We start from the raw sequence: 13579 nt of genomic DNA, 5'->3' as shown, positions 1-13579 counted from the left end.
CCAGCACAACTATGTTTATTGCAGCATTATTTACCATTGCTAAGATATGGAACCAACCCAGATGCCCCTCAGTAGATGAATGGATCAAGAAAATGTGGCATATATACACAATGGAATTCTATGTCTCCATCAGAAAGAATGACATTGCCCCATTTGTTAGGAAGTGGAAAGACTTGGAAAAAATTATACTAAGTAAGCCAGGCCCAAAGAAACATAGGCCCCATGGGTTCCCTTATTTTTAATAACCAGTATATGTCTGAGACAAGCAGAAAAGGTCAGATATGCTGATGTTAGGTGAGATGAACCCCAAGATAAGTATTCAAATGGTTTTTACTTTCATGGGATTGTTTCTAACACATTTATAAAATGATTTCTTTGTTGCTTTGTATGTCCCTCCCCCACAGTATAACCCCTGCTTTCATTGTATTTGATGTTGTTATAATTTGTGGAGGGGAAGGGAAAAAACAAAATTCTTAAATAGGGATACAGGTGGACACATTTCAACAATGAGAGGTACAAGTCCTTATGTGGAAAAACGAACTTTACAATTTTGGCGAGGGGAGTGGGGGCGAGGGGGGCGGGATATGGGAAGGGACAGGAAGGGGAAACAAAGGAGGTAGCAACAATGCTTGTTAAGAAATGTACTCATTATCTTGCCCATGTAATTGTAACTCCTCTGTACAGTATTTTCATAATAAATTTTTTAAAAAAAATTATGTTTGTAAGACTGTCACTATTGGTTACTTGTACCAAGTCTTTCTCTATCCTAAAGTCATAAGCATACTTCCTAAACTGTGTCTGAAACATTTTAGGCTGTATGGTAAGTTTTTGTTTGGCTTTGTAATAGTTAAGGCTTTAATCCATGTGGAATTCACTTCTGTCTATAGTGTGAGTAATGTGTATATCTTTTGTGTTATGTATATGGAGTCACCCAAACATGAATCACCATTATTTACTGATTTGCTCATCATTATGTTAGAAAAGTTATTTTCCTGCCCATCATATTTCCATATATGCATGCATTTCTTTTTGGACCCTCAATTCTGTTCTATTGTTCAATTTGAATACAACTGTACAAATTACATATTGTCCTAAGCACTATAATCGTAAGCTATTTTTAGACATTCAGACAAGACAAATTCCTGTGCTTTCTTTATGACTATGTTGGTAATGATAAAGTGTTTTTGATGTTCTATTTGGGATTCTGACAGAAACTTTAATAACTGTATAAATTCCTTTGAGAAGAACTGATATTTTTATTATAAAAAAGTCAATCCTTGAACACATTTATCTATACCTTCTTTCATATGAAAGTTTTTGCGGGGAGGAGGGCAGTCTTGGGACTTGAACTCATCACTTGGGCACTGTTCTTGAACTTTTTTTGGCACAAGGCTAGCATTCTACCTACTGATCTACAACTCCACTTCTAGCTTTTTGGTGGTTAACTAAAGATAAGAATCTCAGACTTTCCTGTCAGAAGTGGCCTCAAAGCATAATCCTCCAATCTTTGCCTCCTGAGTAGCTAGGATTACAAGTATGAGCCACTAGCACCTGGTTTGAATACATATTTTTGAATTCACTGTATGTAATAATATATTCTCCTGGGAAAAGGTATTTTTACATCATCTATAGAGAGCAAGATGCCAATATTGTAGACTATAAAACAAGAAATCCAGACTAATTTGCTCCTAATTCCAATCTTCACTATTTGTTGGGAAGATTATCTCTGTAAGATCATACAACTATTTTGAAGTTCAATGCAAATTTTTTCTTTTTCTTTTTTGGGTGCCAATACCGGGGCCTGAACTCTGGGCCTGGGTACTGTGTCTTAGCTTTTTTGCTTAATGCTGGAGCTCTATCTCTTGAGCTATAACTCCCCAATTCTGGCCTTTTGATGGTTAGTTTAAGCAAAAAAGTCGCATGGACTTTCCTCATCTGAGTGCTTTGAACTGTTATCCTCAGATCTCAGCCTCCTGAGCAGGTAAGACTATAGGCATGAGCTGTAATGTGCCCAGCTTGAAAAGTTTTCCCATGCTTTACATATACAAAGTGTTTCATAAATAATTTGATCATTTAATATTTTGATTAGCCATTATTCACTTCCCTTTGCTTTAATAATACAACTAAAAACTGATATGAAATCATTCATATCAATGTTTGAAAGGCGACGTTTCAAAGAGACTGTTTATATTAAAAATCAGTAAAACTAGTATTTTCAAGAGAAAATAAGTAACAAAAAGATCAATATTTGTGTCAAGTTATGAATAAATGTTTCTGACAGAAATGGTAAAGATATTGGCTTTTCATCTTTTCAGCTGGGGTAGCTTCAAGAACTTGATATATCAGTAATTACCAGTCTCCAAAACTGAAAATATTCTGAAATGAAAAGAATAATCTGAATGGACTAAAAAATTACCTGCAGAGTACAATTCATCATCCTTATTATGTAGTCAAATTGTTGATGATCCAATATTGCCCGATTTTGCTGTACATGTAAGCCCAGTTCATCAGTAAGACACTGTCTTGCTGCCTTTCCTTTAAGGGCTCTCAGTGCAGCAGGAAGAGTCTGAGAACAAGGGAGTTACAAGTGACCACAGGGTACTACTGCAAAAACATCACACTGAAAATTCAAATGCATTGTTCCAAAGGAATTGGCAGAATTAAGCTTCTAGGAAAGAAGTGATTTGCTGTTAAGACCAATAATAAAGTAGGTAAATTTGTAGAATTTTAAAATTTCTAAACCAGCAAGGGAAATTAGAAGTAGCTTATGTGGTAAATTTGAAAACACTAAATTCTTTTTCTTAGATTTAACACAACATTATTTGCCAAACTGTCTGTTGTTTCAGTTCCTGACTCAAAAGCCACAGTCAAACATCTTCTTTGTATAACTGATCAAGTTTCCATGGTGAAAGTCAATGGAAAAATTAGGTATCAAAAATACAAGTGATTTAATAATTTTAAAGTAGTCAACTACTTTATTATTATTCAGTTTTAAGATATGAATGGAAAATTCTATAATCTGGACTCTTCTTTTCAATGTCATAAAGAACTCAAGGCAACATAGGTATTTCTACATGTATGTAGTGAAACTTTTCACTAATTACAAAAACACTAAGAATACCTTCTCAGTTAATTATATAAGGCTAGCTAATTTACATATAGTAGTAATAAGTTTACTTAATGTGGAGACCTAAAAGAGAGACCAGAGAGAACAAAGGAGCAAATAAGTAAAGGAAATTGTCTGAGTAGGAGAATATGTTATATAAAGCATGCAAAAGAAAGCAAGAGCTGTAAAATAATGGCTTGGGCATGGCTCAAGTGTTTCCTAGTATACTTAGCAAGCATAAGGCTATAAGATGGGTTCAAACTTGAGTACTGCCAAGAAGTGTGTGTGTGTGTGTGTGAGAGAGAGAGAGAGAGAGAAAGAGAGAGAGAGACAGAGAGAGAGAGAGAGAGAGGCAGACAGAGAGACAGAGAGACAAAGTGAGCGAGAACGCAGTTGGATAAGAAAATCTACGTTTTTAACCTTAAAATATAGAACCAAAATACACACTACCTTCCCCCCACCGAAAACACCCAAAAAACCTTTCCAACCTAAAATGGTGAGGGGTCACTTAGCATAAGGGTAAACATTTGAATATGCTTTAGCAACCCCATGTAATACACAACTATGACCATCAGTCACTAAGAAAAATGTTACACATATTCAGCATGTTTCATTAGGAAGAAAATTCAAAGAGGCATAATCCATTATGCAATCTAACTAGATTCTTTTCGATGAATAAAATTATATTTAAAATGTAGTATGTAGTAGTATTGTATGTACTATGTCAAAATAAGGTTTAAAGAACAATGGTTAAAGGTTTGAAGAAAAAAATTACCAATATTATTCTTGGAGCCATGTAACTATAACTAGGTATAGATATTATTCATTTAGAAGGACTGAAATAATGAAAGAACATTTTATAAAGGAAAAGGGACAGAATTAGAAGAGAGGCCAGTTGGCAACTTCAACATGTAAATCTGAAAGGGCAATCATAAATGCTAACTTGCGGAAAAATGGCATTTTATTACCTTTTCAGTCTCCAATGTTTTATTTTCAAATATGAATGAAATGCAGTTTCTAACAACTTCTAGTCTCTGTGCACTGTTGAAAATTGTTGTCACTTTATCCATTATTGAAACTGACAAAGGAATATAAAGAAAATACAAATGCATTAAGCTTCTTTGGCAAGACAAAAGTAAGGGAGTATTACTTTAAAACTACTGACATGACCAACACTTAGTCTTTATCATTTCCCTTGTTCCATTGCACTGAAAACATTCAATTTCATTATTTTGATTGTATTTTCAGGTTTGAAGTGTCAGTAGATAATTTCATAGAGTAGATTCTAATGATCGTCTTAACTCATGCAAGTAAGCTCATATTGCAAAGTAAAATTTTATTAAATGAAAGTATTTATTTTACATTTTAATTGCAAACAAACTGATGTGATAGGAAATATGTGGGGTACATGATCACAACCAAGACAGCTAATGTCTATATGCAAGAAGACAATCAACAGAAAAGGAAGTTGGTAATTATATTACTAAAGGAAAAATACATGACTAAAAGGGACTGGGATTACTCAAAGGGGCTGGGATACAAAAAAGAAAGAAAAAAGAAAAATTATTGTGGCTAGTAAATTGTTCTAATGGCTTATTAAGGCCACTGTGTAGTTTCTTTTTATTCCTATGGACTTTTACCTTGTATGTAAAGTTGGGATATATAGTCTATTATATAGCTAATATTACCTAAATAAATGGATTTAAAGAACATTAGGATATAAATCAAAATAGTATTTATATTTTATTTATCTATTTATTTATTTTTGTCGGTCGTGGGGCCTGAACTCTGGGCCTGGGCACTGTTCCTTAGCTCTTTAGCTCAAGGCTAATGCATTACCAATTGAGCCACAGCGTCACTTCCGGTTTTTTCTGCTTATGTGGTGCTGAGGAATTGAACCCAGGGTCTCATACATGCAAGGCAAGCACTCTACCACTGAGCCACCTTCCCAGCCCCAAAATAGTATTTATAAAGACAAATAAAGCATATTTTCACAAAGAAGAACTACATTAATATTATATCCTTAGTACAAATAAGGTAGTATCTATTGTTCTTAGACCAAAAAGAAAGACTGGTTATATTTTATGGCTGTCGTATGGAATCTAAAGCCACAGATTTTACCTCCCTACATACCTAAAAAGACAATTATATTTATTAGCATTTTTGATCTTATGAATACAAATCTTGTATTCCTCAAGTAATGCTTTAAATTTTTTTTTTCTTTTTGATCAGTCATGGGGCCTGAACTCTGGGCCTGGGCGCTGTCCCTCAGCTCTTCAGCTCAAGGCTAGCACTCTGCCACTAGAGCTACAGGGCTACTTCCCACTTTTTCTGCTTATGTAAGGCAAGCACTCAGCCACCTTTCCAGCCCCTAAAATTTTTATCTTTTTTTTGTTTGTCGGTCATGGGGCTTGAACTCTGGGCGTGGGCACTGTCCCTCAGCATTTCAGCTCAAAGAGAGCGCTCTACCACTTTAGCCACAGCGCCACTTCCAGTTTTCTGGTGGTTTACTGGAGATAAAGAGTCTCTCAGACTTTTCCTGCCCAAGCTGGCTTTGAATGGTGATCCTCAGGTCTCAGCCTCCTGAGTAGCTAGGATTACAGGCCACTGGCACCTGATTATTTTTCTTTTTATCTTGAAATAATTATAGGGTCACATGAGCACAGCCCAGAGAGGCTCACTGCCTAGCTCCTCCCATGATGACATCTTACTAACTACAGTGCTTCAGAACCAGGAAACCTATTGGGCACAATGTAATGAACTAGAGTACAGCCCTTATAGATTTTAGTAGTTCTCTTTAAATCATTTTTAATCATGTATCATTAATTTTCTGCATGACCACGATAATTAAGCCAATTACTTAACATGACTTTTCTTTCTGAAATTCTCATTCTTAATTGATGGTTCTGGTATTGCTGGCACATGTAGGTCAGTGGTATAGAGTGAAATAGAAATCTATCCATATTACAGTCAAAAACTTCTTGTAGTCTCCAAATATACTTTATTGAAAGATCAGCATCTGTTTAGAAACTTTAAGTTTGAAGTCTTTTCAGCAATATAATAAATTTTCTTTGGTCTGACATATTAGAGAACATGTATTTTCTCATGAGTATATTGACAATCTGGAAATTAACATTTTTCTTTAGAGAATACAAATTTCGGGCTGGGAAAGTGGCTCAGTGGTAGAGCGCTTGCCTTGCATTCCTGAGGCCCTGGGTTCCATTCCTCAGCACCACATAAGAAAAAAGCCGGAAGTGGCTCTGTGGCTCAAGAGGTAGAGCGCTAGCCTTGAGCTGAAGAGCTGAGGGACAGCGCCCAGGCCCAGAGTTCAGGCCCCACGACCAGACCCAAACAAAACAAAAAACAGAGAATACAAATTTCATCCACATTTCATAACAAAGAGATCAATAAGTAGGATGCTATAACACATAAATATAAATGTATCTACTAAATCAACTTCAAAATATGGAAAAAACTAAAAAGGGAAACAGACAACTCTAAGTTTTAACACATCACTCTCAAGTATTAAAAAAGATAAAATATCAGGAAAGGGATCTCACAAATGAAAGAGCATATATGAAAAATCATATATCTGATAAGAGAATTGTATATACAATATATAAAGAATATATTTTTGCCAGGTTGGTAGCTTACACTTGTAAGCCTAGCTACTTAAGAGGCTGAGTTTGAAGCCAGCCAGGACAGGAAAGTCAGTAAGACTCTTATCTCTATTAAGCTAACAACAAAAAACATGAAGTGGAGCTGTAGCTTAAGTGGTATAATGTTAGCCTTGAGCACAACAGCTCAGGGACAGTGCCCAGGCCCTGAGTTAAGCCCCAGGACCCATAAAAAAAACCAAAAAGAATATGTTTTAATAGGTATGTTTATGAACTGAAAATTAACATTTTACTTTGGAGAATAAAATTTCATTGAAATTCTTCACATATAAAGAATTCTAATAATCAAATAATAAAAGGAGAAATAGCACAATCTAAAATTTGGAAAATAGATATTTTCTAAAGAAGATATTGAAAATCCAAGGAGCATATGAAAAAATGCTAAGCATTTTCAGTGACTATGGGGATACCTGCCTTTATCCATTGCTAGTTGAAGTATTAAAGGGTACAGTTTCTTTGGAAAACAGTTTAGTGTTTCTTAAATCAATAATCACAGGTTACCATAAGAGTTCAAAATTTTACTCCTAGGTATGGAACCCAAGAGAACTGAAAATATCTCTCTCCACAGAATTACAAATGAGTGGTTGCAGTAGTATTATTTGTAATAGTCAGAAGGAAGAACTCAAATGTCTACCACCTGGGGAATGGACAACAAAATGTGATTTATATATACATATATATTATGTATCATATGAAAAGATATATAATTACTATAGAATATTATTTATCCATAAAAGCCAATCATATAGTGATATATGCTACCACACTGAAAAATCTAGAAAGTATTATACTAAGAAGCTTGTCAGAAAATGCCACATGGTATTAAATTCTATTTACATGAATGTCACATTAGGAAAATGTATAAAGACAAAAAGTAAATTACTACTTAGGCTAGAGAGGAAGTAGTTTTGGAGGGAAATGGGAAATCACTATTATTAGGTACAGTATTTCATATGGCTTATGAAAATGTTCTCAAACTGAATAGTGATAATGACTGAATACACTAAATATACTAAATCCACCATAATCTACTGAATCTTTCATTTTAAGTGGAGATATTGTGGTGTGTGAACTATATCTCAATGTCTGAACAAACAGAGGATTTTATAGTGGTGTATAGTAGTAGTTAGGTAACCATTACCCATTGTGAGACATGGTAAATGGAACAGTTTCTTAGTATTCTGAGTCAAGTTTTATTAATTTGTTTATATTGTAAACATTAATAAAATAATCTATACATTCCTTTTGGAATCCTATTTAAACCTTGATAATAAACCTTGATAAAAGGTTTACTAAAAACATACACACAACACATACCGACAGGTGGACCTGCTGGCACAACACATTTCTTTTCGACTCGTGTAGCAGGAGGGGCATTCTGATTCTTAACAAGATTTTCTTGTATCAATTCCTGAACCCGAGTTTCATTAATCTTTGGGAAAGGAAGAATATGAACTCTCAAGTGGGATCCTTCTGTTGGGCGTGGAACTTTTTGGAATGCCATATGAGGGTTTGGATTTTCCTGTAACGTAAGACACAGGTAAAATTACTTCAAAGGTAAAAAACAACAGCAGATATCCATAGAATTTTTTTTTAAAAAAGTAGGTATCAGGCAGGACATAAGAGTTTAGAGGAAATCAGACAGATGATACACACATCTTTATTATACTTTTTTCATGTTTGAGCAGTGTAAGACACCTAGTCACCGGTCTTCTCCTTTCATGAACCATTACTTCACTTGTGTGTCAAGTCTTCTCACTGGGTCTACTTATTCCCCAGTAACTTCCTTGATATTTCGGAACTGTCCTCAGGCCTCTTTTCTGACACTTAACTCTTTAGTGATCATTTTCCATCTTGGATGGATTACAAATAACATTACTCAAGTTATTAATGAAACCCTTAATTTTCATTCATATTGAAATCTGTTTCTATTTGTCTTTTCCACTCTAAAAATGGTTTACTTTTTATTATCATATGAAAAACTTCAGAGTCTCTCTGTGTGTGTGTGTGTGTATGTGTGTGTGTGTGTGCGCGTGCGTGCACCCATCCTGGGGTTTGAACTCAGGGCCTGGGAGTTGTCTCTGAGCTTTTTTGCTAAAGGCTAGCATTCTGCCACTTGAGCCATAGCTCCACTTCTAGCTTTTTGGTGATTAATTGGAGATAGAGTCTCACTAAATTTCCTGCCTGGGCTGGCTTAAAACTGTGATCATCAGATCTCAGCCTCTTGAGTAGCTAGGATTAAAGGTATGAGCCACCAGCTCCTGTTAATGTTAGGCTTTGAACTCAGGACTTCATGAATACTGGACAAGTATTCTACCATTTGAACCCTTTTGTTTGTTTTTTTTTTGGTTTTGCTAACTTTGCCCATTTTGGACATCAATACTGATACTGTCATCTTCCTACCCCTTCCTCCCAAGTAGCTGGGATTACAATTGCATGCCACATTGGCTAGGTTTAAGTTACCTTTAATCCCTTTGACTAAAACCCAGTTATCCATTCGGCAAACCTTGTGGATTTTTTTGTCAGTCATGGGGCTTGAACTCGTGGCCTGGTTGCTATCCCTGAGCTCCTTTGCTCAAGGCTAGCCCTCTACCACTTTGAGCCACAGTACCACTTCCACCTTTGAATTGTGTTTGTAGAATATGTTATAACCTAATCATTTTTCATCAACAAACTTAAAAGTTAAGGATACCTATAGTTGCACAGAAGTTCTACAATAAAATTCAGGTCATGAATTAAACTTGCAAAATTATGATCAATTGTTTTTAAAAGATATATAAAAGACTCATGTCCCAAAATCTAGTACTAGGTTTTCTGGATGCTGTGTTTGTACACTGCTGCCCTCTAACGGGCATCATGATAAATGTAAAGGATATGCTTAAAATGAACATGGCAACAATTTTGTCCAAACCCACCAAGCCTGGCACTATCTATAAGAATTTTGGATTTGGATTATGATTTCAAGAGACTTTAGAGTTTAAGTTCAGTAAAAGAGGTCCAATGATTTTCTCAGTCTTGAAAAAAATGACACATAAAACATCTGTTGGAAAACAGTGATTTTTCCCCTTTCCCTTTGGCAAAACATGTTTAGGTCTTAAAGAAAACAAAGCTGAGAGTATATTTCACATGAAAGCCAAAAACAAAACAAGACAAAAGATCCCGAAACTCATGGGAAACTCAAGACTAGGCAATAACTTCCTGGGGGAAAAAATTCTTCCTACAAATTGGTCTTAACAATAAATTGCAAATCAATGTGATCTTGATGAATGATTCTCTGGAATAATTCAGGTATTTAAAATTATTTATCTTGTACCAGTTATACCTGGAGCAATGTGGGATATCATAAATACTTTCAAATATAGTTGAAGATAATACCATCACTGGAGTAAATCACTAGACATTGTCAAAACATAACTCATGCAAGTTACCTGGTGGTGTACATAATACTAACAGAATGAAACAGGCTTTAATTTGCCAAATTAGTGATTCTTTCAAAGGGTAAGTCAGCTGTACTAATGTCATATCTTCATTACTAATAAATTTGGGGGAAACTTTCATATCCAATGTGCTGATTACCCCAATCTAGGATTTGCTTCTTAACCTTGACACTACTTGCAAAAATTTTGGGTTCGTTAATTGTTTAGGTATCATGTACACTGTAAAATATGTAGAAACATTCCTAGTCTTATTCACTAGATAATCACAACATATCTTCTACAGCTGTAAACAAAAATGTTTCCAGATATGGCCAAATTTCTTGGGGTAGGTGAAAGCGAGTTCCCCTATTAAGAACCACTACTGTAATTCTTAACTTCAGATAGAAATCCCCTATTCTAATACAAATACTTTTTTTTTTTGATGCCAGTTCTGAGGCTTGAACTCAAAGCCTGGGCTAGGGTATAGCTAAATGGTAGAATGCTTGAGCTCAATGCCCTGGGTTCAATCTCTAGTCCTGAAAAAAAAATAGTCATAAGGATAAGGTATGTAAGTAGGTAAATGCAGAAACTGGAAAATAAAGTGTGAAACACTTAGAATTATTGATGATGTATAAAAAGCAAAGATAGAGATGCAGTGCCAATAATATTCTTCATGGTATAAACTCTACCACTAACAAACTTGTCTCTCATGGATTCAGTCTTTTATCCTTTATTCCATCTTTCCATTGCACCAAATTACCAAATGCTTAATTGTACAGGAAGCTCCACTGAACTAAAAGAGCAGCTAAATCTAGTTACAATTTGTCATAAACTCCTGAAATGTTATCATAGTCCAATATAAAGAAATGTGAGGAAAAAAATCTAAAAATTAAGGTGCATTCAAGTTACTCTGACAAAAAGTGAGAAGCAAGATATACACATCGGACTTTAGTGCGATAAATTTACACTTCAGGAATGCTGAGACCATCATGAACTTCAAAATCTTACAACTAGAAGGAATCAAGAAAGACTGGTAACAATCTATTGGAATAGTCCTAACTTTTCACTCAAAAGTTTATATGGCTACTCTGAAAGACATTAGGAGAATCATACACAGAAAATGCCTTGCACTAGTAAGTACTTGGTAAATACATATGGAAAGAATGTAATTAAACAAAGCAAAATTTGATTTTGAATAAAATCTAATAAGGGCTCGTGAGATATAAAGTACTTCTGAAGGGCTATTACCTAAAAATACAATCTTTTACATAGGCAAACAATAATTCACTATGATTACTTAAAAGTGTTTTGGAAGTGCATGCATGTGTATGTGTGCAGTACTAGGGCTTGAATTCAAGGCCTAAAGCTCTTGCTCAGCCTTTTGCGCAATGCTAGTAATGCTCTATCACTTGACCCACCCCTCCAGTCCTGGCATACTTCTGGTTAATTGGAGACAGTGTTATGGACTTCCAGGCTGGCTTTGAACAATGATCTTCAGCCTCCTGAGAAGCTGTGATTATGGGCTTGAGCAACACACTAAGTGTCACTTTTTAAAGAAATGGGTTTTATATCCACTTTTAATAATGTATATAAATAATTACTATTCATTTTATTATAGTTTTCATTTCTATATTGGTTTAGTATAAGCTATATATTATAGAATTTCAGTTCTAAAATAACAGGAATTTTTAATTTTGTCTTTCATTAAAGTGGCATGGAATAGTTTCTTTCATACACTGGACATTCATGTAGTAGACACAAATATATGTTAAAACTTCACCTAGTGGCTATAAAGATTTTCAGTTCTGTAAAAGATCTAAGAATAAACATCTAATAATGAAAAGAATCAGTCCTAGGCTAGGACTGGAGGCATGGCTCAGCAGTAGGGCCTCAGTAACCTCCCATGCCAATCATAATAATAATCAGTTCCATTTGGTTGACCTGAATGAACAAATGCTTAGTTGAATTTTACTCTCTAAAATATATCAATCATTCCACATGAGCAAAACTACACTGAATTAAACAAAAAAGCCTACTTTCTAAAGCCAGGAATTGCTGCCTCACACCTCTTACCACAGCTACTCAGGAGCCTGAAATCTGGAAGATCATATTTCCAAACCAGATGGGGCAGAAAAGTCCTTAAGACTCTAGTTCCAATTAACCAGCATAAACTAGACTGAAGGCATGGCTCAAGTGGTAAAGTGCCAGCCCAGAGAGAGTATAAGAGTTTGAGTTAAAGTCCTGGTACTGGTAAAATAAACAAACAGAAATAAACAAATTACTCCTACCTATCTACCTCACTGGATCATTTTAACAATCAAGTGAGAAAGCATGTTAAGAAACTTTTATAAGGCTGAGTATTGTGACATATGCCTACAATAGTAGCTACTCTGGATATTGAGAGGAAAAGCTCACAGTTATAGGTCAACTTTGGCAGAAAAGTTCATGAAGTCTTAGCTAAAAAATAATCAGCAAAAAGCAGGGCTGGAAGTATGGCTCAAGTGGTATAATGTCTGCCTTGCATGCTTGAGACTCTTGAGTTTAAATCTCAGTACCACAAAAACAAAACAAGAGACTATTAAAAAAAATAACAGCAACCCATTTATGTTAAATTTTTTTCCCCAAATCAGACACCACCAAAACAAAATTAAAAAACAAACCTTTTTTTTGGGGGGGGGAGGCGGTTCCGGTCATGGGCCTGAACTCTGGGCCTGGGCGCTGCCCCTCAGCTCTTCAGCTCAAGGCTAGCGCTCTACCACTTGAGCCACAGCACCACTTCTGGCTTTTTTTCTTTTTGCTTATGTGGTGCTGAGGAATCGAACCCAGGGCCTCAAGCATGCAAGGCAAGCACTCTACCACTGAGCCACCTTCCCAGCCCCAACAAACCATTTTTATAAGGTATAATGGAAACATCATTTTTAATTGAAAATGAGACATGCTGACATTAGGAATTAGGGTGACATTAGGAATTAAATATTCTTGAATTTAAAATCTGGATTCTATCACTTAATAGCTATATCATCCTTAGCACACACCATTAAAATGAGAATAATGAAACCTGTCTTACATGGTTGTTTGAAGGACTAGAAATGATGTTAATTATTACAACAGATTACAATTCTGATGAGACCATGCCAATTTTCTTTCAGTGTTTTATTCACTGTTCAAAACAACGTAAGCAAATGATGGTGATGATTTGGCAGTCAATTATTTCACCACACTGCTCACTAGTCTTGAAATATTTCTGACCTCAAATGTATCTAATTTTATGTTTTAAAAATGAGACCAAAATAAAAATCACAATGAGCTAGGTATTGTTGGCTCACACCTGTAATCCTAGCTACTTAGGAAGCTGAGATCTGAGGATGGTGGTTCAAAGC

The 13579-nt window shown here is 35.3% G+C and overlaps 1 protein-coding gene across 1 annotated transcript in view; it reads right to left on the bottom strand.

Annotated features, from left to right (window-relative positions):
* The window catches only part of Sbf2 (SET binding factor 2), a 298843-nt gene that overhangs the window by 126038 nt on the left and 159226 nt on the right, over window positions 1–13579 (bottom strand). The window contains exons 14-16 of the mRNA XM_013028675.1: window positions 8101–8305; window positions 4075–4184; window positions 2417–2566 (exon numbers count right to left, since the gene is read on the bottom strand). Coding sequence (XP_012884129.1) covers window positions 2417–2566; window positions 4075–4184; window positions 8101–8305 — 465 coding nt within the window. The remainder of the gene's footprint in view (window positions 1–2416; window positions 2567–4074; window positions 4185–8100; window positions 8306–13579) is intronic.

This window comes from Dipodomys ordii, unplaced genomic scaffold, assembly GCF_000151885.1.
Source record: "Dipodomys ordii isolate 6190 unplaced genomic scaffold, Dord_2.0 Scaffold113, whole genome shotgun sequence".
Lineage (NCBI taxonomy): Eukaryota > Metazoa > Chordata > Mammalia > Rodentia > Heteromyidae > Dipodomys > Dipodomys ordii.
Note: the sequence above shows the minus strand (reverse complement) of the source record. Positions and strands in the feature narration are given on the sequence as shown.